Source organism: Notechis scutatus, chromosome Z, assembly GCF_049901735.1.
Source record: "Notechis scutatus isolate UNSWTSFEM ecotype Mainland chromosome Z, rNotScu1.2, whole genome shotgun sequence".
In the NCBI taxonomy this organism is placed as follows: Eukaryota; Metazoa; Chordata; class Lepidosauria; order Squamata; family Elapidae; genus Notechis; species Notechis scutatus.
The window spans coordinates 38,250,089-38,276,905 of NC_142025.1; the positions used below are offsets into that span (position 1 = coordinate 38,250,089).

The window sequence follows — 26,817 nt, forward strand, 5'->3', positions numbered from 1 at the left end:
GGAATACTTACTTTCTGTAAATGGGTTGAAGATTTTTAAAACCATGATATCTGGCTCTGGCAGGCCTGAATGAAAGCAACTTTTCTTTCTCAAGTTTTATCCTGTTCTTTGACTTTCCCTAATGTCTTTCTCCTAGGCAATCCTTTATCACAGCCCTGGTGTTCCTTTGGACTCTTGAATGAAGGGGTACTTTTTACAAAAACCTAAGAACAGACTTGCCTTAGGAACAGTGTGTGTGCTTTTCTAAGGCTCTCTTCTTTATTTACACGATGAATTTCAAGATACTCTAATGCTAAGGAAGAAATTGCTTGAACCTTAAATTGAAGGTCAAAATGCTAAGCTTGATGGTCAGAATCACTATTATGCTGCTTCCAATTTTTACTTTTTGTATTTCCTTTTTAAAAAGATTAATACTCTATCCTGAGTTTAGACTCATCTGTGTATATCCTACATGCTAATCAAATGCCTCTTAATAAATGAGTGAACTTTAACCTTAGGGTGTCTATCCTGTACTCCTATCACTTCAAAAGAAGTTTATATCACTGTAATATGATGAAGTTTTTTTTTCAGAGAAAACACATTTACAAATATTCAGCTTATAATTACACCAATGTATTTCAGAAGTTTTGACCCTAACAAAAATAACAATATAGAACAATTACAAAATGATAATTTTCTACTTCTGTGTCTTTTCCTCTCTGTTTCTCTCAGTTTTATCTGCACATCCTATGTTATTACAATAAATATAAACCATTTGCAACTGAAAGAAGTTTGTAGCCTCATTATCTAAAGAAAAAGCAGATTGCTTAAGAGTTCAACTTCCAAAAGGTTATTCTCTAATTGTCCAAAAAATATACTATTTTTTCTTTAAATAAAAGTGAATAAAAAGTCATACTTTAGAAAGGGTAACTAGCATGAATAAGGCTATCATGGTACAGAGAGTTGGATAAATGAAAGTATAATTTTAATGATTAATTGAAATAACTTTCAAAACAAAGGTACAGAGAAGACCTTATATAAATTAAGCCACATTATCTTTAGTGAATGCAGTGATTGCTTCAGGATTGTAGTGAATTTAACTGACTTTCATCATTTACCAAACCTAAACATTGGGATTATATACTTATCATGCCACTAGAGAGCTCAATTTTTGTTTAACCTGTTTTATGAAGTTGGTCAGTGTTGGATTATTCTTGACCCAGGATTTCATGTGATGCACCAACCCAGTAACAGGAGCAGAACAATATAGTATCTGTTGTCTGCTTATTTAGCTGCCATAATTTCATCAGAACATTGGAACAGACCTACATCTGAACAGTGTTTGATGTATATTTGTTTTATATGTATAATGTATAATCTGATTTTTATAATTTCATAATTTTATTTCAGGTTGGGTAAAATGCAAAATAAAAAATAACAACTTATATATGCTTGGAGAGGAGTGGTTTTTCAAACTTTTCCATGTTATGGCACAGAGTGCTAAAATGTATAGTCACACATCTTATAAATGGGACTTCCAAGGTGAAAATTAGAAGTGCCATGACATCATAGGTTGAGAGACTCAGAAGGAGAAATCAAGGTAAAGTTCTGGCTATGCATCTTCATATCACTTTCTATCATTTACTTGTGGGCCATTGATGTGGCAGGACTTTTCACAGAATGCAAATATGCTCCAGCACAGCCGTTGAAAACCACTGCTGTAGAGAGTACTTGTTAAGAGTACTCACTTCTTGGGAGTGCAATGAGAGGGACCTGAAGGCATGCATTCTGTGTAGGAGTTCTCCTCCTTTGGAATTCATGCCCATCAATTTAAAGAATTATATCCTCACTCCTAATATTCAAGAATTTTTTACAAACTTTACTTGTAAAATACATTCTTAGGGACTAAAGTGAGGATAAGATTTGTATCTGTTGAAATTATTATGACTGCATGATATTATGGTTTTTGATATGCTTATGATAAACTTATGTAAAGATGTTATTTATTATTATTAATATGTATAATAAATTTGATAATTTTTAATCTGTTGTGTTCTATTTGTGTATGATGTAGTAAATATCTATGGAGCTTCTCAGTCATCCAGGTCATGGTTGTCCCCAAAGTGCTTTTTCAAGATGCAACTGGACTTTCTGGTTTTCATCTGAAGACCTTTTGCTTCTTATCCAAGAAGCTTCTTCAGTTCTGAGCTGAAGAAGCTTCTTGGGTGAGAAGCAAAATGTCTTCAAAGAAAAACTAGAAAGTTCAGTTGTCTTTTGAAAAGGCACCTTTGGGATGTATGATGTAATTATTAAGACACCAGACTGGAAACCAGGAGATTGTGAGTTTTAGTACTATCTTAGGCATGAAAATTCACTGAAGTGACTTTGGAACAAGCATTCCCTCTCCGCCCATGATGTTAGCCTTGGGCAACAAGCTGGTTAATGAATACCTGTTGCAATTAATGGATCAACATATGGCTGATTTGAAAAAAGGGGAAATGTGAGGAAGAAGAGGAGAATGAGTTCTCTATATTGCATGGTATGTTGTAAGCTCCTTAAAGTCATATGATCCGAGTTACATAGGAGCATTTTGAATTAAAGAATTAATTCTAAAAGCTAAAATGATTAATTCAGATAATAACATAACAGACTGTATACTTTTAATTAACATAGAGAAAAGAAAAGCCTGTGCATTAGAGCAGGAATGGTGAGGATTCTCCACAAAGTACATTTCGCAACTAAAGGGTCAACCCTGAAAAAAGGGTATCAAAGAAAAAAACAACATGACCTTCCATGTTGTCCACCTTCAATCCCTGCCAAATCAAAACCCCATTTTGGGTCCAGTAACATCGAATTTTTCTAGCTATTTTATAAGCTGCACGCCTGATTCTGGTTTTATGCTGTTTTTTTGTTACTGGGTGGCTTGACACTGTTTTTAACCGCTGTAACTGGCTCTCATCTCTGCAAGCGCAGCCACAGGAGGCTAAGTTTCCCACATAAGTTTTGGTTACTGAGGAAATGACAGCATCCACGTCCTTTTCAATATATGTCCTGGACTTCCCTAGACTGCCAAAACAATTTAGATAAATTGGTTCCGAAGTACCCTTGGCCAGTGATCCCAACTATTAAAGTTAATGCTTGCAGTTACATAAGCTCCTGCATGTTCGCGGGTGGTGCATCGTTTCCGCTGGACGTCTGCCTCGAGGACGTAGCCTATCCAGAAGCGGAGCATTATTATCATTCGCAGAAGAACTGAGCCCGTTCCGTATTCCTCCAAACCCCACGAGATTCGGGTCTACTATTTTGGGCGGCACAGGTTCCCCCTCCCCTCTTCTCCGCGTACGCGAGGAGGACGGAGCGAGCACGCGCTCCCAACCTCAAATGCTACCCGGTACCAAGCGCTGCGTAACTAGAGTAGCATCGAAGAAGCTGCAAATAGACAACAGGTAACTACGACAGATCTTTTTGTTTCACTTTGGACGGGATGACCCGATCTTGGTAAGAAAAAAGGACGACCTGTTCGCTTTTTCAAGGTAGTGGGAAAAGCAGGCGCTTAGCTGATGATTGTCTAGCCAAACCTAGGCAGCTCTGGAGTGTGGGAAAGGGTTTGGAGATGTCCCGCTCCCGGCCTGAGGAAACCTATAAAGCCTGAGCTGTCCGGTAAAGATACTCGTGCGTTTTAAGAGAAAAAAAATCTAAGAAGGAATAGTGCATGTTCTCTGTCTCTGTCTTTGCGCGCGCGCTTGTTTACATATGAGCATGTGTATATGAGTCCGTGCGCGGCATCACTGCGCGGGCCCAAGGCACTCTTACTGCAAAACAGAAGAGATTGGATGGTTGTCGCGATTATGTCTAACTGCTGTTACTTCCCCCTGCCCGCCCGCCCCCATGTTATGTTCAGAGATGCCCATGTCTTTTCGTTCTGCATTGCACTGCAGCAAGTTAGAAAAGCTGCTTGGTCGGCTAGATAGCAGCCTCAATAGCTTAGAAAGCATCACTTGGGAATTACGCTGGAGAATATAGTTTTTAACCATGATCGACTATCATTTATACCCTTAAATCCATTAATTCATCTATGGTTTAAAGTCAGACGGGGAGAGGGGGAGACAATAGTCAGCCTATTGACAGTATTACTTTCTAATGATTGTTTATAACTGGTATGTTAAATTAGGGATGTAATTATCGAATAACAAAAAAAAGTTGTTGAGAATACCATTGTGATTATAAATTAAATGTAAAATAAGGCCTGGACTACAGTAGTTTGGTGCAGTGGTTAAGGCACTAGGTTAGAAACAGGCAGGCTGTAAATTTTTAACCTATCTCAGTCACAAAGCCAGCTGGGTGACCTAGGACCAGTCACTCTCTGTCAGTCCCAGGGGAAAAGCAATAGCAAACCCCTTTTGAAAATCTTGTCAAGAAAACAAGAAAGTTTTCTTGGACTTCCTGTCCAGGAAGTCACGAGGAGTCCAAAATGACTGGAAGGTAGTTAGTTTTCTCCCATTCATAATTTTAATCTGAAACTGGTCAACTTTTATCAATGGACCAAATGATGATGAGGAATAAGGGAAATATATTCCAGTAAGGTTGGGAGAAATATGTTGTCTGTGTCTGTCTCTACCCTAAATAGAATGATTTGATATATCCTTATATTGGATTTGTTTATTTTGATGGCAGTCATTTTTTGAATGGCAAAGTGTCTGTATTTTATAGTTTTAATAGTTTAAGTAGTACTAATTATGCATAGTCTGGGGGAAAAATATTTTAAAGTTTTACTGCAACTAACTGTTGAATTGGGTCATCCAGGTGATGGATGTAGTTGTTAATAATATAAAAATGGCAAGCATGACAGGCAATGATAGAGTCATCCCATTTCTAAAATGAGCAGTAAGTATCACTCAACTGCAAATGCTATTTTATAACCAGGGATTTGTCCTCCTTAGAAAACTGCTGTACTGAATCCAGATTAATACTGGACACATCTTTTCAGGAATAGCTCTACTTTGTGAGTTTCATGGGAATGGAGACTAAATTGGGTATTTTTTAATTCCAATTAGGTCGATGTGATGGATATCTAGGTGCTTCTAATAATTCTTTTTTACATTGATTTTAGTAAAATTTACTGACACGTGTCAGGATTTCAGACAGTGTTAAAAAGTAATGAAATGCATTTCAAATATAAGTTTTTAAACAGGAATAAATGTGTATGACAGAAATAGTAATGATTGTAAAATAAAGTCAGAAGGTCTGAACAGTTTCTCATAGTTTTATTTTTATAACTGTGGCTCTTATTTTTACTGATATAGATTTATCAACAATTCTATATAGGTGATTTGATATAGTGATATAAGTACACATTAGCAGAGCAATCTAATAGCAATCTTTCAAAAGGTTTCGACTGCTGCAAAAATGAGTATTCTGGGATATTAAAAGAAAAACAACTTATTTTTCATTGATAACTTTTTCATTGAATGTATAATATAAATAAACAATTCACTGAGAATTTGGTGTATGGGAAATGTAAAACAAGCTATAGTAGTTTTTAATTTAAGATTATTAGGAAGTGACTTAACAAAATATAATACCTAATTGTAAATAATATTAGTGATAAAAATACTAATGGATGAAGAAAAAAACATGTTGATGAAGAATGTTAGTGATGCAGCTTCTTACAATGCATAGATTTTGTGTACCCTGATCATACCCTTTATACCAGGCTGGAAATTGTATGAGTTTCAGAAACGGATTGGAATTGGATAAGTCTTTTGTCTGTTTTGGAAGAGTAATTGAAAACTTAGATCCAGTTTTTGATTCATTGTGTTCCAAAACCAGTTACATCATTCAGCTTTTTCTATTGATGTTGCTTCAAAGAATTCAAAGAACCATACTGCTAGATCTGTGCAAATCTCTTGAGAAGATTTTACACTTTTCTGCTTTGAAAAGCAGCCTTATTTCTATCAATATAATATGCTGAATGTATTTTAAACTTGAAGAAACTCTTATGTTATAAATTACTGTAACATGAGAAAATGCTCTTCTTCTGGTTGCTTTCCATCTTCTTTCCAAGTGTGGACGGTTTAACTACTTTTATTAAACCTTTGAAAAACTCCCCTAAGTTTGTCATTGTTAATTGGCTGCCTCTTTTCCTTAACACGCACACACACACATACACACAAACACACACACAAAGATCTATCCATCTCCTCTTTCACTTTCCCTATAAGAGGCAGTCTGGATTGGGAAAGAGGCAGCAGGAATTTAGAGCAAGGTGAGGAGAATAAAAAAAAAAGAATGCTAATTCAATTTTGCTTGCTAGGGGGAAAATGCAAGAATGCTTTTCTATTTTGCAATATGAAGTCTAATCACATCTCTGAGGTATACTTTTGAATCTTGTTCACAATATGTAGACGTTTTTCTCAGTGTGGTGCCTCATAGCTATACTTTATGACTGTTACCATATATTCAGAAGATGAAAAAATGAAAAATTTGTTGATAACTTTGAAAGTACCGTCTGCTTTTACAGATGTGCTTCCTTTTCCTATTCTGAAAAGTCTGGAAATGGAACTAGTTTAAGAAATGAGTAATTCATGTCAATTAATGCAGCTTGTTGATTTTTTATATAGGTAAGGTAAAGGTAAATGTTCTCACACATATGTGTTAGTCGTTTCCGGCTCTAGGGGTCAGTACTCATCTCTGTTACAAAGCCAAAAAGCCAGCGCTGTCCAAAGACGTCTCTGTCATCATGTGGGCAGCATGACTAAATGCTGAAGGTGCATGGAATGCTGTTACCTTCCCACCAAAGTGGACCCTATTTTTCTACTTACTTTTTTACGTGCTTTCAAACTGCTAGGTTGGCAGAAGCTGGGACAAGTAATGGGAGCTCATTTTGTTACATGGTGCTAGGGATTCGAACTGCCAAACTGCCGACCTTTCTGATTGACAATCTCAATGTCTTAGCCACTGAACCACTGTGTCTACACTATATAGGTATATTATATATAGGTAATTAGTTTGAAAATAATTTATAGAACAACAATATAGTAGAATATCATAAAAGGATAAAAAAGGATAATATGAGCAGCCAGCTTTGCTGAAATAGAAATAGCACTTAGACTTATATACCGCTTTATAGTGTTTTACAGCCCTCACTAAGCGGTTTACAGAGTTAGCATATTGCTCCCAACAATCTGTGTCCTCATTTTACCCACCTCAGAAAGATGGAAGGCTGAGTCAACCTTGAGCCTGGTGGTATTCGATCTGCCAAACTGCAGGCAGCTGACTGTCTGCAGAAGTAGTTTGCAGTACTGCATTCTAATCACTGCACCAACAAGGCTCAACAGACTGTATTTTGTTCCATAACAACATGTCAACAAGTATCTTTCATTTACACAATATTTTTGAAATTATTTTACAGTCTTAATTAGTGTCTTGCATTTTTTTAGGAAATAAAAAGGTAAACATTTTTAGCAATGCTCTTGAGGGAATGCTTAATTTTGTTAATTTGAAGACATCTGCAGTCTTTACAAATAGATTAGGGAAAGATTGTAATAAAAGAACAGCATTCACCAAAACAAAACCTAAATAATAACATAATATAGGTAGTAATAAAATATATTACATTATGAATTCATTGGCAAAGAATAATAAATTATTGGATTTTCTGAAAATTATATCTACTTGTCAATTAAGAAAGAAACAATTTGTTTTTATGAATTTTATAAAAATGGAATAGTAAAGTCATTACTAGATTATTGTGCCAGATTGTATAGAAGGGGTGGTGAATATATATGCATATGGAAAATTCAACTTCTCTCATTGGGTAGGGAAAAATACATTCTTATAGAGTATTATTACTAAATATCACTTCCAGTAATAATGATGATAAAGCATCAAATCTTGGCTAAGATCAAGTGTAATGTTACAAATATATTTCAGTGTCATGTAATTACTTTATTCATTTACATATAATTAGGATGAATTCACAGTCTTAACTCATACATCAGATTTATAGACTATAACAGCTGGATTCATACAAGCTAGTATCTTAGTGTCACAGGGGACTTTGCAAGTGTTTATAAGGTTGCTGACAAGTTTATGTCCTGCTAAATTCATATGTAGTCACAATAAAAGCCATATCTTCATGTGGTTGATGTGAAAACATTAAAGACAACTGGAAACAAAATATGTACATATTTCATCTCCATCTGGAAATACAAATAGGACTTGCTTGCTATCCCATCTAACTAATTGTAGATTTTTCTTTGCTAATTGTAGATTTATAAAAGCTGTTTTTGTTCTCTTCTTTTCATTGTTCGTCTTTTTGAACAAAAAATAAGAAGAAGAATTTCAGTTCATTTTTCAGTCTATTAGAAGCCCAGTTGTTGTATATTTAAGATTTATACCAGTCTTCACTGTATCAGAAATTAGTTTGTGGCACCAGATGGGCTACAATGAGTTTTATAGTAGGCTTCAGCAGATAACAACATTTATCCAACCATGTCTTATCTCAGAAAAACTTAGCAATGTTAGCACTGATTAAAGTTTGAATAGGAAGGCACCAGGAAATCTGACGATTATATTGGGTGATTGAAAAACATCACGGAAAAAAGACAACGTAGTGCTACTTCTGCACTGAGTCAAGGTTAACTCAGACACCATGAGTCACAGTAATTTTTCATTGACTTCTTTATTCAATGCATTTTTAAACTGTTTTGGTTTGTATTCTTGCTTGAAAATTGCCTGAAAATTGCCTGAAATTTGTAGATCATAAGTTGTAATAGGTTTGGTTTATAAAGAATTGGTAGAAGTTATTATATAGCATTTGAATGGCATTCAAGACCAACTCATCTTCTTTCTATAACTCCTTTTTACAGGTTATTCTTTAATTTCGATTGCATCATCATCTTCCTGTTGTTTCTTCCAGGATGTGAATCTCTGGATTCTGGCTCTCCTAATCATTTTTCTTTTTGTTACATGCATTGCCTGGTTGTCTCTTGAGATGTACCTTCTGCCAAACCTCGTTTGAATGTAATGTACCAGCAGGTGTTCTAAAAAGTTTTTTCTTCAAGTCCCTAAGATGACAATCGGACCACTGCAGACAAAAAAACGGGAAAAAAACTTGTTCGGCACTTACCCTCCTGATCTTTTGAAAAAGTCTGAAGACTTTTGCCAGTTGACCTGGGACCCAAATGGGGCACACCATGCTGGAATTGGCTGATGGAATGATAGTAGATCCCACCTCTCCTTCTGTGCATTTTGCTTCCTCCCATCTTTAATCATAATTTTGTATTTGTTTAATCATAATTTTGTATTTGTTTAATCATAATTCTGTATTTGTTAAATCATAATTTTGTATTTGTTAAATCATAATTTTGTAATTCTTTTATTGGTATTCTTATGGCTATAGTTTTATACCTTTTAATGTTGTAAGCCAGAGTTCCCCAACTTTTCCAGCTTTGCAGCCTGGTGGGGGAGGGGAGAAGGAATGATTCTACATGAACGGTAGACAAGTGTGTGTGGGTACGTAGCTCCATTTGCACAAGTGACAGGTAGGCACACCTTCCATTCATACAAATGGAAGGAAGGCACGGATGCCTTCACCTGCTGCAAGCACAAGTGGGGATACAAGCACATGCATACCTGCCCAACACTTTCATTGTCTGGTTCTGAATAGGTCAAGGCCTGGTAGTGGGCTGTGGCCTAGGGGTTGGAGACTCTGTTGTAAGACACCCATCTTGCAGCATGATTGGCAGCAAATAAATTTACTAAATAGATAAATATTTCTATGTCAGAACAATGTCATCCTTTCATAGTCACACAGAGCTACCTTGCTGGGTTCAATTCTCAACTTGTAGCTGGCAAGGTCTCAAGCGCTCTAAAGATTCTTTCCACACAACTCATACTTATGATGTACCTAGAATGGGTCCAGGTTATGCTGCTGTCCATAGAGCTCCAACATAGAAATAATTACAGCCCTAAAGTATGTAATTATGTAAAATTCATCTTCTGACTAATGTGAAAAGTGCTTTGTTTACCCCATTTTTTTCTTTTGTTTTCTCCCATTGTACCATTGATTGATTGGACTTTTCATTTTTTATTATTTGTTGTAGCTATGGATCAAGTATTAGGGTTTTTAAAATTCTTATTTGCAGTCTAGTGGTCATCTGGATTTGTGCAACCAAGATGCAGCTGGTGAATAAGTGTAGTTATGAGGAGACAGTGAGAAAATGATAAGAAATTAAATTGTAGGATCTAATTTGAAAGGATTAAAGACCTATTTTCAATGAGTTGTTACTGGAAGTTGTTAATGCATTTTTTCTTTATTAAGTTTGAATTGCAAAGCTTTAATATCTTTCCTGGTAACTCTTAATTGGCCCTTGCTGACTAAGATTGAATTATTTTATTACTTGCTAATAGATAAAAGATGAGATATAGGTTGAAGGGATTTTTGGTTGAAACATTAGAGAAGGTGATAGGTTACTGAAACCATTTATATTTGTCTTGATGAAGGGAGAAATCATTTCTTTATTTCTTTTTTTCTGTAAATATTTTCCTCTGTTTTTCCCTTTCTGCACTTTTTATTTTTTCTTAGTTTTTTATCTTTTTATTTTTAAAGGTCAATAAAATATTATTAAAATGTTAACTATAATTTATTTGTTTACATTTATAATAGTTGCCCAATTTTCAGGGATTTTGGGCAGCATACAAAATCAAATGAATCTATAAAAACAGAAAAGTTGAAGTCCTGGAGCTTGAAAAGGAGAGTTAGTTGTGGGTCTTCACATCAAAATGGTAAACTAACATCAGAATTTAATGTGAGGAAGGGAAATGGGAGGCAGGCTAAAGAGGAACCAAACTACTTGCTCCATTATATGTCTGAAGCCATGCACAGATTGGCCAGTTTCAAGTCTTCCTACTCTCTAGAACAGGGCTATCACTTGTGGCCTGAGGGCTGGATGCATCACGTGCTGGCCATGCCCATAGCCAGTTTAGCGAAGGGGAAAAAAGTCTCAATATATCATGTGACACAGAAGTGACAACCTGAATTTGCTTTTGATGGTCCAATTGACCAACTCATCTGAAAAAGAAATCAAAGGAGCTATATACAAACTAAAATTCAAATCCCCTTTGCAACTTAAAGAGAGGTTGGGTGGGACCTAAGTAAAGAGCTGAGGGACAAGGCTGAAGGGAATGGTCCTGCAGTTATCAGCAGAATCAGTTGAAGATTCAAGCTGCTATGGAGTGTGGCATTTCAGGCTGCCTCCCTGATGCATGTCAAAGTACCTAGAAGCCTGCATGCACTGCATATTTTAAATTGAGATATTAGGGAAAGCACTAATTCCCCCACCTGTACTAAAATTGTCTCAGCTATGGAAGGCAAATTGAGATTCAGATAGAGACACACAGATACATGCTGGGAAAACAGTTGTTGGGCCATATTACTGCTGGACAAAGAGGTTGTACTTTCATGATGGGATTTAGAATTTAAATAATAGGAAAGCCTGAAGATATAAATCCAGAATACCAGTGTGACAAAAAAAAAAAAAAGTCCAAACAAACTTGTTTCAAAATGTCCTTATAACCAATTTAAACAATTCTCTGAGAATAGGTAATTTATTCTGGGAACTAACCGCATATGCATTTAGTGGGCTTGCAGTTTCTTTAAAAGACCTTAATGCACAATTTAAAAGTTCTATATTTAATACTTAATAGGGAGGTATATAGATAGCTTGCATGTTTCATTGCTTTGAATTATCTTTCCTCAGAAATATGTGCTTTATTTGAATCCTATAATATTTTTTATAAATTGTTTTGGAAAACTCAATTGATGCTCAATATTGCCCTTGTGTTTAGTTTAGTTTACTTTATTGTCATTACACTCGTAAAACAAAATCAAACCATTTTCAGTGTACATCATGACCATGACCATGACCATGAAAATAAACACAAACACACATCCTTCACCCTCCATACCGAAAACCCTTGACACTGCACCAATATTGCACTATACAGCAGAATTCAAAAGAGCTACTGCTCTCAGATAGAAGCTGTTTTTCAGCCTGTTTGTCCTTGATTTTTGTTATTCTGTACTGTCTGCCAGATAGTAATAGTTCAGAAAAAGGGTGCCCAGGATGAGATGGATCTTTGAGAATGTTTTGAACTTTCTTAAGGCAGCGGGAGCTATAAAGCTCTTCCAAAGAGGGGAGAGGGCAACCAATGATCTTCTGGGCAATGACATTAACCTCTGGAGTGCTTTCCTATCTGCCATTGTGCAATTGGCAAACCATACAGAGGTGCAGTAAGTTAAGATACTCTCTATGGTGCAGTGGTAGAAGGCCACCAGCAGTTTTTCATTCAGTTGTTGTTTTCTGAGAAGTCTCAGGTAATATAATCTCTTCTGAGCCCTTTTGACCAGTGCTGCAATGTGAGTAACCCAGGTCAGGTCCTCTTTTAAGGTAATACTCAGAAACTTAAAACTGGCCACTTGCTCCACTCGGTCTCCATTGATAAGCAAGGGCTGGATGTCTGATCTGTTCCTTCTATAGTCCACTATAAGCTCCCTGGTCTTATTGGAGGACCAAGTTATTGTCTCCACACTATGAAAACAATGGGCCCGCCTCATTCCTCCCCGGAGATGACTCCCACCACTGTTGTATCATCTGCAAATTTAGCAATAGCAATTAATATGAGTGGGAATGCAGTCATGCACATAAAGAGTTTAGAGTAAAGGACTCAACATGCAATCCTGTTTTAAGAATAAGGGCTGAAGAGGGTAATCAGGCTAATCAGAGGTGATCAGGGCAAAGCAATAGACGAAATTTACATAGACTTCTGTAAAGCCTTTGATTCAGTGGTACATAACAAACTACTACTAAAACTAAAATCTTATGGTATCTCTGGACACTTTTGTAACTGGATAGAAGCATTCCTGTCAAACAGAAAACAAATAGTCAGAATTGGGAGAATCCTATCAAATTCTGTACCTGCCAACAGTGGTGTCCCCCAAGACAGTGTTCTAGGACCAACTCTCTTCATATTCTACATAAATGACCTCTGTGATCATATTAAGAGCAACTGCGTTCCCTTTGCTGATGATGTAAAGGTATTCAACAGCACTGACAATACTGCTACCCTTCAAAAAGACCTCGACTATGCATCAGAATGGTCAAACAAATGGCAACTTCAAATCTCAACAAATAAATGCTCTGTCTTACATATTGACAAAAAAAATCAGAAAATAAAATACAAGCTGAATTGTCAAGACCTTGTTGATGATCCAAACTCTGTCAAGGACCTTGGAGTACTCATTTTGAATGATCTAAGTGCTAGAGCCCACTGTAACTACTTAGCCAAAAAGGCATTAAGAGTTGTTAACCTAATCCTATGTTGCTTTTTCTCTGGTAATATTACACTATTAACTAGAGCATACAAAACATTTGCTAGACCAATACTTGAATACAGCTCATCAGTATGGAACCTGCATTACATATCTGATATTAATACAATTGAGAAAGTCCAGAAATATTTCACAAGAAGAGTTCTCCACTCCTCTACTCGTTGCAGAATACCTGATGCCACCAACTTGAAATTCTAGACCTAGAAAACCTAGAACTAGACTGCCTTCAGTCTGATCTAAGTATAGTATATAAAATTATATATTGCAATGTCCGACCTGTCAATGAATATTTCAGTTTCAACCATAACAATACCGGAGCACACAATAGATACAAACCCAAGGTAAACTGCACCAAACTTCATTGCAGGAAATACGACTTCAGCAACAGAGTGATCAATGTCTGGAATACTCTACCTGACTCTGTGGTTTCTTCTCCAAACCCCCAAAACTTTAACCTTAGACTGTCTACTATTGACCTCACCCCTTTCCTAAGAGGGGACGTGCATAAGCACACCAACGTGCCTACCGTCCCTGTCCTATTGTTTCTTTTTATTTTACTTATATGTATCCATTTAATGTATTCATAACTATGTTTATCTTATAATCGTTTGACAAAATAAATAAAGTAAAATAAAAAATAAAAAATTAAAGAGGTATGATTACCTAATCTGACCACCTGTGAGCGGCCAGATAGGAAGTCCATAATACAAAGGCAGATTGAATAAGAAAGGCCAAGGTTCAGAAGTTTAGACACTAGTCTATGTGGAAGAATTGTTAAATGCAGAACTAAAATCTACAAAAATTTAGTCTTTGCAATCTGTAGCCTTAATTCATCCATTTTGTTAGTCAGAGATCTTGCATTGGTAAGAAATATACTTGGAATTGAAGGATTGTGGGGAAACTTACTGAGCCTAAAGAAACCCCAGCATGACATCCTCTCTTTATCTTCCTGTTCCTCTTTCTCCGCCTCTTCCTCCTTCCTACAAGGATAGTTATCTATGGCTCCCCCAGGGTCCTAGCTGTTTCCTTCAGTATGCTATGAGAAAGTATAAAATCATCCATAATAGCCTTTTCACATTTCAGTCCCATTTATAACAAGGCTTGCTGACTATAGATGCTCCTTGCTCCATAGGATTCAATCAAGGAAAGGATCCAAAACACACAGAATCATACACACCATACACTGAAAGAAGGAGCGGCTAGCTGCAGCATCCATGTGCGCAGCCATCTTGAAAACCATTCTTGTACTTGTATTGGTTTATATTTATATTATATGATTAGCTTTTATTTTGTTTCTGTACCTAATTTAAGATACTATGATTAGAGCTAAATTATTTGGAATCAGATTATTTAAATGGCAGCTTTTTGTTCTAGGGTACTTGATACATTTATTTATCTGTGTATTTTGAATCATTTTTGTACAATGATTCTATGCAGTAAATAGAACATTAAAACCCAAAACAGCAATATGATTTAGATCAGTAATAATAAACACCCTTAAATCTCCCAAAATAAAATGAAATATGCCAAAAAGGTAGTGTTTTTTTTTTAAAAAAAGTCAACACACTGTCAGCCAATAAGGCAACACTTACTACTACTAATATATTTGTTTAATTTCATGGGCCAAGGGTTGTGAAGCAATAGCCAGGGCTTTGATGTGCAAAAGACAGCTGGTTTGGATTCTTTGGATATCTGGGGAGGAGATGTGTGGTTCCATAGGCATAGTGCTGAGACCAAGAATTCACAACTCACTTGGAGCATGACAACCCTACTCGAGTTAGATGATTGGAGATAGGCTGTCTGTAAGTAACTTGTTCCTATGCCATATAAATGTGATGAAAGCATTGGCTGAAGAGAAGGGACTTCAACCTGGGAGAGTAAAGAGATATTCCAGTTTGAAGTAGATTTGGGGAAGGAAGCACATGAGATCAAACCCTTAGAATCTACATCTACTGTTTCCCAAGGGAAGGCAACAGCCTGGCACCTAATAGCAGGTGGTAACTAGCATCTTGAATTGCCCCAGGAAGTCCAGGTATTGCTTTTTCCTCTATGGTTTCATTCCCCCCCGCAAACTTATCTTACTTATTCATTTTAGGGTTTTTACAATATGTTTGAATTACAAGTATGTGTAATTATTTATTAGGGGTTTCTCTTATTGTGTTTTTCCGAAAATAAGATGCAACCAGAAAGTAAGCCCTAGCCTGATTTTAGCGTGCTCCTAATATAAGCCCTACCCCCCAAAATAAGTCCCAGTGAAGATCTTCAACAGTTGAGTGTGGGGCGTGGCCAGCTTGGAGGGCCACAGCCAGCACCAACAGGTAACAAGTAAGTGGGAGCAGATGGTATATGGCAGCAGCCACAGCCTGTGCAGCGCAGGTGAGTCCCAGAGCTACAACCACCAGCCCAGCCTTCAAACAGAGGCACGGGTGGGAGGCAGGTGATCCCAATGTGCCATGTGGTCTTCTGCTCTGCTGCGGCTGTGAGCAAGCCGAGAAATGGTAGAACAAATTGACACCCGATTTTATGGAGCCAGGCAATTCTGATGTGCGATGGCACTGGCAGCAGGCAGAGGTACGGTGGAGGAGAGGGCAGGTGATTGGAATCACCTGAATTCCCCCACACATCTCTACCTGCTGCACAGCAGAAGACCGCATGGTGCATTGGGATTACTTGCCCTGCCCCTGTAATTCTGCCTGCTGCCATTGCTGCCCACATCAGAATCACCTGCTTCCATCAAATCAGGTGTCAATCTGTGCCACTGTTTCCCAGTTTGCCTGAGGCCACAACAGAGCAGAAGACTATATGATGCATCAGGATCACCTGCCATGACCCTGTGCTTCTGCCTGCTGCCGGTGCTACTGCCCATCAGAATCACCTGCTTTCACAGTGGCACAATGGCTAGAGTGAAGTACTTTAAGCTACTTCTGCTGCTTGCTGGTTGCCTGCAATTTGGCAGTTTGAATCTTACCAGGCTCAATGTTGACTCAGCCTTCTATCTTTCTGAGGTTGGTAAACTGAGGACCCGGATTGTTGGTGACTTTGTAAACCAATTAGAGAGAGTTAGAGAGAACTGTAAAACACAGTGAAGTGGTCTAAATGCTATTGCTATTCCATTAAATCGGATGTCAATCTGTCTGACCGTCTCAGCTTGCCCATATTGGCCATGTTTCTGTAAAAAGAAGCCTAATGCATCTTTTGAGGGCCCCAAAATATAAGACTGGATCTTATTTTTGGAGAAAAATGGTACACTGCACATTGTTACTATATAATGAATAAGTTAGAAAGGTGGAAAATACAGCAATAAGATCTGCAGTGATCCTGTATTTTTGTGGAAAATCAAACAAATTTTAATATAATGGAAGGGTTATCTAGTGTCAAAAGCAGAGTGGGAGTATATTTTAACATCATTTTAATACCCAAGAAGATTGTATTCACACTGATTATAATATATTGAAATTAATGGCCATATTAATGTTTTGCATTAATTTCTGTAAGATTTTACCAATGATTTTATCTGAAGCCTTAAATAAGAATGTATATGTGTGTGTATATATTTGTGGGTAACAAGAAATAATGAATCAAGTCTTTCACTTTATAGGTATGAACATTAAAAATTATTTAATTCAGTTACCAGTAATGAAATTAACAAGGAGATATTTCAGTTCACACACATATATTTTCAAAAGAGAATATTTTTAAGACAGTTGAAACATAAAGAAATTGAAATCAAACTTTCAGAATTATTAGCTATTCTGATCTAACTGAAAATATTTGAATATTTTCTTTGATAATAGCCTATATTACTAGACTTTTTTAGTTTATTTGTTTTAACCTTTCTATTTCAAGCTAAAATAGTTTATCACCTGATCTGACATTTTGCATTCCTTTGCCTTAAATTAAGCTTCATCAACATGTTTAGTACATCTTTGAGCAAAATAGAAGTATATGTAAAGCAACCTAATCTGGCTAATTCATGTGAATGGGACATAATGTTTTTTTCCCTAAATCTGGGCTGTAAATTTGATGAAATGCATGAATAATTTGTATCAATAGTATGGAAATACTATTCTCTTCATATGTTTAATAAATCAATTAATTAAGACTCTACCAAGATGAGGTGGGCCGGTTGCTTTTGTGATATGGAGACAATAACTTGGTCCTCAATACCAATAAGACCAAGGGGCTTACAGTGGACTATAGAAGGAACAGATCAGACATCCAGCCCTTGCTTATCAATGGAGACCGAGTGGAGCAAGTGGCCAGTTTTAAGTTTCTGGGTGCTACCATAAAAGAGGACCTGACCTGGGATGCTCACATTGCAGCACTGGTCAAAAGGGCCCAGAAAAGATTATACTACCTGAGACTTCTCAGAAAACAACAACTGAATGAAAAACTGCTGGCAACCTTCTATCGCTGCACCATAGAGAGTATCTTAATTTACTGCACCTCTGTATGGTTTGCCAATTGCACAGTGGCAGATAGGACAGCATTCTAGAGGGTTAATGTCATTTCCCAGAAGATCATTGGTTGCCCTCACTCCTCTTTGGAAGAACTTTATAGCTCCTGCTGCCTTAAGAAAGTTCAAAACATTCTTTAAGTTGCATCTCAACCTGGGCACCCTTTTGTTGAACTATTACCATCTGGCAGATGGTACAGAATAATAAAAACAAGGACAAACAGGGTGAAAAACAGCTTCTATCTGAGGGCAGTAACTGTTAAATTTTACTGTATAGTGCAATGTTGGTGTGGTGTTGGAGTTTTCAATTGTGGAGTGTGAAGGATGTGTGTTTGTGTTTATTTTCATGGTTGTGATGTGCACTGAAGATGGTGTTTGATTTCGTTGTAAGAGGTGCAATAACAATAAACTAAACTAAACTCTAGAAAAGAATGCAGAGAAGAGCAGCAAAGATAATTAGGGGACTGAAGGCTAAAAGATGAAGAATGGTTACAGGAATTGGGTAGGTGTAGTAGGTATGATTTGATACTTGTTTTCCTGAAAATACAACTGACCCCCAAAACAAGCCCTAGCCCAAATTTCACATCTGTGGCAAATATAAGCCCTTTCTCCTAAAGTAAGCCCTACTTAAGAGCCTGTGCAGCTGCCTGCCTGCTAATTCTGTCTGGTTGCTGCTGTTACAAAGGGGGGGGCAGCCACTAAGAGGTGGACTGCAGGCAACTGGTGGTAGAACGTGAGTGGCAGCAGGAGGCACTCCCCCTGGTAAGATGAGGAAGGGGCTGCTCTGGCCACTGCCTCCTCACTCCGTAAGAGTTTTGCAGGCCAGACAGCCAAGGATACTCTTGGAGATTTGTCCTTCAACCCCCTAACATTTCATCTTCCACCCTCCCTCACTTAGTGGCACCGGTGCATCGCTCAGCCTCCTGGTTCATTGCAGTGGTGAGCAAGGAGAAGAAACTTCATCCTCCACCACCTGCCTTGCTTCATCCTCTACCCCTCCCACTGCCTCGCTTAGTAGCCGCGGCACTGGTGCATCACTCAGTATTCTGCTCTGTTGCAGCAGCAAGCAAGGAGAAGTTTAGTCTTTCACCAGCACCACACCTTACTTTGTCCTCCACCTTCCACCGCCTTACTTAGTGGCCATGGCACTATTTCATTGATCACCCTCCTGCTCTGTTGCAGCGATGAGTAAGCCAGTGATCTTCATGGGGCTGCTGGAGCTGCCATCCCCAGGCAATTGTTGGCATATTGATGACCTAGTTGCGGGTCCCTCTGGTAAGCTGGTGCAGGGCACACAAGGCATCTCTGCATCCACTGCCTCACTTCATCCTCCATCCCTCTCACTGCTTCGCTTAGTGGCCACGGCACCAGTTTATTGCTTCATCCCCCATCCCCCTTGCCTCCTGCTCCATTACAGCCATGAAAAAAAATAAGACTCCCAAAAATAAGCCCCGGTGCTTATTTTGGTGACGAAAAAATTAAATTAAACCGGGTGTTATTTTCAGGTAAATAGGGAAGCTGTGTTCCAATATCTAAGAGCTGCTGTAAAGAAGAGCGGTTCAACCTATTCTTCAAGGAACCTAAAGGCAGGACAAGAAGCAATGGATGAAAACTAATCAAGGAGAGACCAATTTAGAATTAAGGAGAGATTTCTGGACAGAACAGTTAATCAATGGAATGATTTGCCTCCAGAAGTTGTGGCTGCTCCAACACTGGACATTTTTAAGAAAAGATTGGATAACCATTTGACTGAAATATTATAGAGTCTCCTGTTTGAGTTGATGGTTGCACTAGAAATCTCCAAGGCCTCTTCTGTTATTAATCCGTTTGTTTTTCAGATGTATACCACTGCTTTGAGTAATAGTTTTATTTTGTTTCATTTAGTCATGTCCAATTCTCAGAGACTGCCTGGATAAGTTCTTGCAGTTTTCTTGGTTTGTTGTTGCCTGCTTCCCAGAGCTGAGAGAAAGTGATTAACCGGACGAAACCCAGCTGACTTTGTTCTTAAGGCAGGACTAGAATTCTCAGTGTCACAGTTTTTAGCTTTATGTTTTTAACCACTTGATCTTCGCAGGCTTTGTAAAAGGACACATAGGGCTGCTTTCCATTTTCTTTTAAAGAAAATCTGTAGATGGAGTTTGTTTTATTACTTAGTTAGGAAAGTGAATTTTCTACAGGTGGATATTTAACTATTCTCTTTCTATGTCAGCAAACATGTTTCCAACTGGCAGAAATTTTAAATCAGTGTAATCTCTCTGGGTAGCATAGTGGTATTTCTGTAAATCTCATTCTTTTCAGTGAATTTTTCATTTGTAATAAATGCAATCAAAAGTTATAGCTGCTGTCTAAATTTATTGTTGGCATTAAAATTGTAATTTTAAAATATAATTAGGGTATCCAAAAAAGAGAAATATTCTGAGAGTACATTTTTTTCTAGAAGAGCAGTATTTTAATGATGCTGGATATGGTTTCATAATTATGCAGAACCATGCATACGGATTAAAAAAAAGAATTATTTTGCTTTTTTATATTCTAAATCAGTTTAATTACATTAAAATATTTATAATTCTGAAAGCAAGCATCTTGAAACTTTTTGTAAAATCCTCCTGATTAAGTATGCACTTGTAACAGTTTGTCTAACAGTCTTGATTAAATTGTTATCCTGAAGATGCTCCCAGATGATAACCAATAATAAACTTTGAGAGTTCAAATTTTGGATGATACTTTATAAACCATCCAAATTTAAATTAATAATTTTAGCTTTTTCTAAGGAAGGAATTTTAAAAATTGGATTGAATTAAATTTTACTGTGTAGCATATTTCATAATTTTTTAAAATCATTTTTTTATTAATGTTGGAAAACAAGAACATTTTATTTTACTTTAATAATTTTTATTTTATTTCATTTTCAATCCATTTTATATTTATTTAGGCTCTTTACCTAAATAAAACTTAACCCTATAAAGTAGTTTGACCTGACGAATTGTGTCTAATCCAAAATATCCATTGAATTTCATTACATTTATTTGGTTTTCCAACACCTTTATTCAATATCTCCAGACCATCTTCCCCCTTTTTCCATTTTTTGGCTGGCTGACACATGGAGAATTTTGATAGCATATTATAGACATTTTTATAGATTTAGCCATAAAATTGGAATAGCTGGTTAACAAAACAACTGTTCACCAGACACTAATAGGCAACCTTATGATATGTTCCTTACAATGTCTACAGATTCCCACGGTTTATATTACTATCTCAATTTTTGAAACACACTTTCAAACAGAGCATAGGCCCATAGTCCAATTTAATTCTAATATATTCCCAGGATAAATATATGTAAAGAATATTTCAAGCTGGTAATTATCAATATCCTGGGGATATTGGGAATAGATCAGAAGGTTCTGTTGTATTCAAATTATGTTTGTTCATATTTGGTATTTTTTGTGAAATGTAAAAACCAATATACAGTATAATAAACAGAGAAAAATACAAAAATGATATACAGTAAAGGAATTAATATATCATAGTAATAATGCAATGCTAATAATTATTAATAGGTATAATGAAAAGTTATAATTATTTTAGCAATTATATTAGTAAACATAAACATAAGAAAGCCTACACTTATTTCCTACTGAAATCTGGAACATAGCAGAGGTTTCATGGAAAACAAACAGGGGAATTTATGGGGCTGACTAAAGGAAAAAAAGCATCTTTTATTTCAATTTTTAAAAATTCTTAAGACTTAACAATTACTTTTTCGTTTATTAAGAATGAAGGTAAACTAATTAGGTGGGTTTTTGAACTTGTCATTCTAAAAGCCTCCAATTAGTTAGGGTAGTTAAATAAGCAATTTCCAAAATCGATGAGAAATTGAAGTTAGCAAAGGCCTCTTTAAAAGGCTCCAAGAATGCCTTGATCTATTCATGTCCCAGTACTCAGACCACTGTCCTATGATCTCCTCACAAGAAGCAACCATCCAAAGCAGAGATCTCCAACCTTGGCAACTTTAAGACTTGTGGACTTCAACTCCCAGGATTCCTCTGTCAGCTTTGCTGGCTGAGGAATTCTGGGAGTTAAAGTCCACAAGCCTTAAAGTTGCCAAGGTTGGAGACCCCTGATCCAGAGCCTATGTCAGTAAGCTCCCATCCTCTCCTTGTCCAGAGAACTAGGAACTAGTCCAGTTGTTGCCAAGGTTGTTGTTTCAGCTCTGTTGGAGATGTGCTCAGTTTACCTCCTCTGGAACTCCTGTAAACAGAACTATTTAGAACATTGTGTGCTGGCATCTTCACATTGGATGGGTATTTATAATAGTTCTAATTTTATTATTGCTACACACTATTATTGTAGTGGTTAGTTTATTACATTTATTGAATTATTGTAATATGTTCTTATTTTTGATACTGTATTATAGAATATCAATGGAATCTATGAAAACTAACAAAATGAAAATATAGTAAATAAAAATAAGTATTTATTTATATAAGTACAGATACATATTAATGGATATATCTATACATATAAGGGGGCTGTATGCTTGAAATAAAGTTTTGCGTATAGTTCAGAAAATCCAACCTGATAGATGAACATAGTTATTAATATAACTAATATATTGGCATGCTAATATTATTGACTTGTTCATATTGTTTTTTTTTATACCAATCCAATAGTTCTAAAAACTTTACAAAATTTTTCTTCTTAACTACCTAATTTATATAGAAACTAGATTGAAAAGTTGGAATATTTTCATAGCCACCAATTGAAACTGCAACACCACAACCGTTTGAAATGTAAAACTGCATTTTAATATCATGATGAACCAAGAGAAGTGGGCTAATCTGAGTCCTTCCGAGTTTTCTCAGCTTCAGAAATATGCAGAATGTAAGTACTTTTATATTTCCATAATGTCACAATGAATTATAAACTCATCAAATTATAAATTTACAAAAAGTAATAGAAAAAGTCCAGTTATATCTAATTTAAAATCTGTGCTATATTCTCTTTCCAAAACAGAAAAGTCAAGATATTTTTTAAAATCAAGACATTTTTAAAATGAATTAATTATCAATAATACACAATAAAATTAGTAAATAATTATATTATTAATAATTATTTGATTTTTAAAAATGCCTTTGACTTTTCTGTTTTGAAAAGAGCCTGTAGAACATAGATTTTAAAATTAAGGAACATTGCAATAATTGAATATTCTTCATTGTATGTTCTTCTAAAGTCTGGCAACTGAATAGTGCACTAAACTATATATTTTGGAGCATTATTATTATCTACTCTACTTAAATGTAAGTAACCCTTCTCCAAGAATGATTTCTTGAACCACAGATAAAGCTTAAAACTGGGAGACCTTCTTTGATTGTTAAATGGCTCTGTCACTACATAATATCCTGTTTAATAAACCTTGATATAATAGACTATATGCAATGCCCCAAATTTATAAAAATCTACATAGTATTGATAATGGTATAATTATACTGATGCCATAAATCATCATGGTATACTTATGCATTTGACAAACACTGAATTTAGTTGAATACTTTATTTGGCCAAGTGTGATTAAACGCACAAAGAACTTGTCTTTGGTGCAGAGCCTGTCAATGTACATGCAAAAAATAGAATAATGGTCATTATCTTCATAATAATGATACCAATAAAAGGGTAAAGAAGATCATAAGAAGAATAAATAATAATACCATGGGCATAAAATAAAATTCACAGTATGACACATAAATTTGTTTTTTTCCAATTTAATAATTATTTTGCTGCTTCTCAAACCGTACAGTATATATATCTTCACTTATATGTCTAAAAATTACAATATACAAATTTGAATAATTGAAAGTTATAACTATTCTTATAAAAATGGTATACTTTTCTGCTAGGTATTGCTTTTTTTGCCAGTATGATGTTTTATAGACAAATACAATATTTTTGTTGTTGGCATAATAATGTATGACTGACACATACAATTGCTTTCTCATCCTGCTGTTATACAGCAGGGGTCCCCAAGCCTGATCCCCAACGCTCGGGCTGGGTACTGGTGGTCCATATCCTGTTAGCAACTACAACACAAGTAGTGGGCAAGTGAGCAAAACTTCATCTGCACTGCGCAGTATCTGAACTGTGTGGGAAACCATCCCCCTTGGTACATGGAAAAAAAAATGTGTTCCATGAAACTGGTCTCTGGTGCCAGAAATGTTGGGGACTGCTATTATATTGCATGGTAGAAAATCTTGAGAACATTAATTTGAACAGATTTTCCATGAAAGTTTATGTGTGCTTTCATATATGCTGTTTTACTTAGATCAATAATTTGCAGATTTGTGTCAGGCCTGGTGGCATGAATTTTGAAGAATTGGTCCTGGTATTTTGTAATATCTACTAAGCATTTTGTAGAATTGGTCCAACTTCGTTTTATTTCTAATGAAATAAAAACAATTCCTTACTCAAACACTGTCATGCTCTATATTTGTGACTTGTTTCCCTGATAAAAAGAAATATGAATTTCTTCACATTCTATTTCTACTTTAATTAAAATAACAGACTTTAAATTAGCATACATGATTGTTATTGGAAGGATTTATTAGAAAAGGTGATAAAAGGCAACTGTGTGCTTTTAAAAAGTGCTTTCACAATTTCAAACCAAATTGAGCCATATGGATGGATCAGAATGCTTTGTTTGTGTGTAGATTTTAAATGTGATTTATTTATTTTTAATCCTAAATCGGTAAGTTCATTATTATATCAAGAATGTGTAGAATTCAACAATATATTTTAGATATTAAAAAAATTCTCAGATTTAATTTCATGCACTTTCAAAATCTAACTAGTTGAGAAAGAAGAGAGTTTTAATAAGGTAGTTTTGGAACAGAATTTTTTTTACATGTTAGCATTTATTTATTAATTAAATTGCAATTACAAATTAAAATTTGCAATATTCCATTGGCATAATAAATACAATTAATGAGATTTATGTTCTGAAATGCTTTATTACAATTGAATTAGACAATGTGCTGGTGAAAATAGTATATTAAATTATTAGTCATGGAGCCAAAAATAAATGCTATTTGTTTAGGAAGCCAGCTTGTTTCAAAAAGTAAAATTCCAACACTATTTTTACAGATTCAACAAAGAAAATTAAGGATGTTTTAGAAGAATTCCACGGCAATGGTGTGCTAGCAAAATATAACCCTGAAGGGGTAATTTTTCTTTCTTATCTGATTTCTTACATTATTCTTGTTGCTAGAAATTCACTCCATTATTTTCCTGTCCTCTGCTATCATATTGTACATAACTAGTACATATTAATAGTTACTTCCAGATAGTTTTAACTCTTATATATTTAAATCAAACACCTGTGCAGTACTTCAGAAGTTACTAGAATGTTCATTTTTATTCAAATAATTTCATTTTAAGCAAATAGAAATTATCAATAGGACTTTTTTTTTCAGCCAACTGCTTATGCTATATTAATACCCCAATGCTTAGAGTGGTAATATGTAGCAATGTATAGATAAAATGTCCCAACTGATAAGTTTATCATGCTCCAGTTAAATTTTATTGTTAAAATGTTAAGAACATTATTGACATATCTGGGAGATGTCTTTTACTAAGGACATTATCCATCATACCAGACCAGATAGGATGAGTATGCTCTTGTTCCTTTTTCTAAGTATTATCATCTAATAGAAACTAGGAGGTATGCCTTTTATCTTAATTAAAATAGAAGTCTGCATTATGAAACAGTCTAGTCCCTAAAGTTTAGCAGGCTTCTACCTCTTAGCCTTCCATTAAGCTTAGAAGACCTGGCTTCCTCACCACACATCCCCAAAAGTGCTGGAATAAGATTGGATAATTGCATGTTTGACTTGGTGCCAGGCCTTTGTTATTTTTAATTCTTTAATCTGCTTAGTTTTGTAATGCTAATATAATTTTATATGTTGTTGTAACTTTTGATTGGAAGTCACCCAGATTTAGTTGGAAGCTGGGTGGCTATAGAAATGTTTAAAATAAAATAAAAATAACAAAATAAAAAATCTTTGGCACTGCCATTCTATGGAAGAAAATTTAACTGTCTAATAGAACTTTATCCAAGACTGATCAAATCAGACTCAAATAAACATTTATATGGTGTCTTGAATTGCGCATCTAAACAATTGTTGGTTACTACGGCTGTTTGCTAAAACCATTCCTTTGCAATTTTAATGCTGGAAACTTTTTTATTACATGATTTCTTTCTAAGCTACCGTGTTTCTCATATAATAAGGCTGGGTCTTATTTTTTTTTTAGCCCCGAAAAAACGGCTAGGCCATCTTTTCGGGGGTGACTTAATTCCCCCCCCCTTGCATCTTAGGGCAGGCGGCGACAGCTTGGATGTTGACCTCGGCGTTTGTATCAGGCCTTTGTATCAGGGTCAACGCAGGCAGCACCATATCCGGGTGTGCAACAAAAGTACTTCCTAACAGCAAGCCCCTCCGCCATTTCCCCCCATTTCGCATGTTTTAATATAGGCCTTAATTTGGGGGTTGGGGCTTAATTTCATTTCATGCCTATAAAACATGCTGGGACTTCCTATTGGGGGAGGCCATATTGTTGGAGAAACAGGGTAGTTAGTAATGAAATCAAAATTTTAGCAAAAAAGGCTGGTTCTAAGAATAAGTCTGAGGAAATTTTCTGACTGTATAATTTGATACAAAAATATTTCCTTTATTTTCCTGCACTCCAGAAGCAAGATATTCTTAAACAAGTAAGCATATCTAATATATGTGTTGGCTGATATACTTGATCAGTGCTATTGATTTCTGTAGATTTATTTTATATGTTCTTTTTTATATTTAGATATTGATGGGTAATAACCTTCATACAGTATAATCAACTCTTTTTTTTGATGCATGACATCTGTACGTATAATGCAAGTTGACAGTAAAGATAGTGAAGATAAAGAAAAAGTAAAGTAGATTTGATACTGACTGCA

At 35.8% G+C, this 26,817-nt stretch overlaps 1 protein-coding gene across 3 annotated transcripts in view; it reads left to right on the top strand.

Moving 5' to 3' along the window:
• Positions 1 to 3,231: 3,231 nt before the first annotated feature.
• DGKB (diacylglycerol kinase beta) overlaps positions 3,232 to 26,817 on the top strand; it is a 306,279-nt gene continuing 282,693 nt past the window's right edge. For 2 of the 3 annotated variants that reach the window (XM_026677800.2, XM_087946837.1), the window contains exons 1-4: positions 3,232 to 3,425; positions 22,551 to 22,712; positions 24,966 to 25,042; positions 26,569 to 26,589. In XM_026677800.2, coding sequence (XP_026533585.1) covers positions 22,643 to 22,712; positions 24,966 to 25,042; positions 26,569 to 26,589 — 168 coding nt within the window. In that variant the 5' untranslated portion in view covers positions 3,232 to 3,425; positions 22,551 to 22,642. The remainder of the gene's footprint in view (positions 3,426 to 22,550; positions 22,713 to 24,965; positions 25,043 to 26,568; positions 26,590 to 26,817) is intronic. The other variant, XM_026677801.2, reaches the window with a different exon arrangement.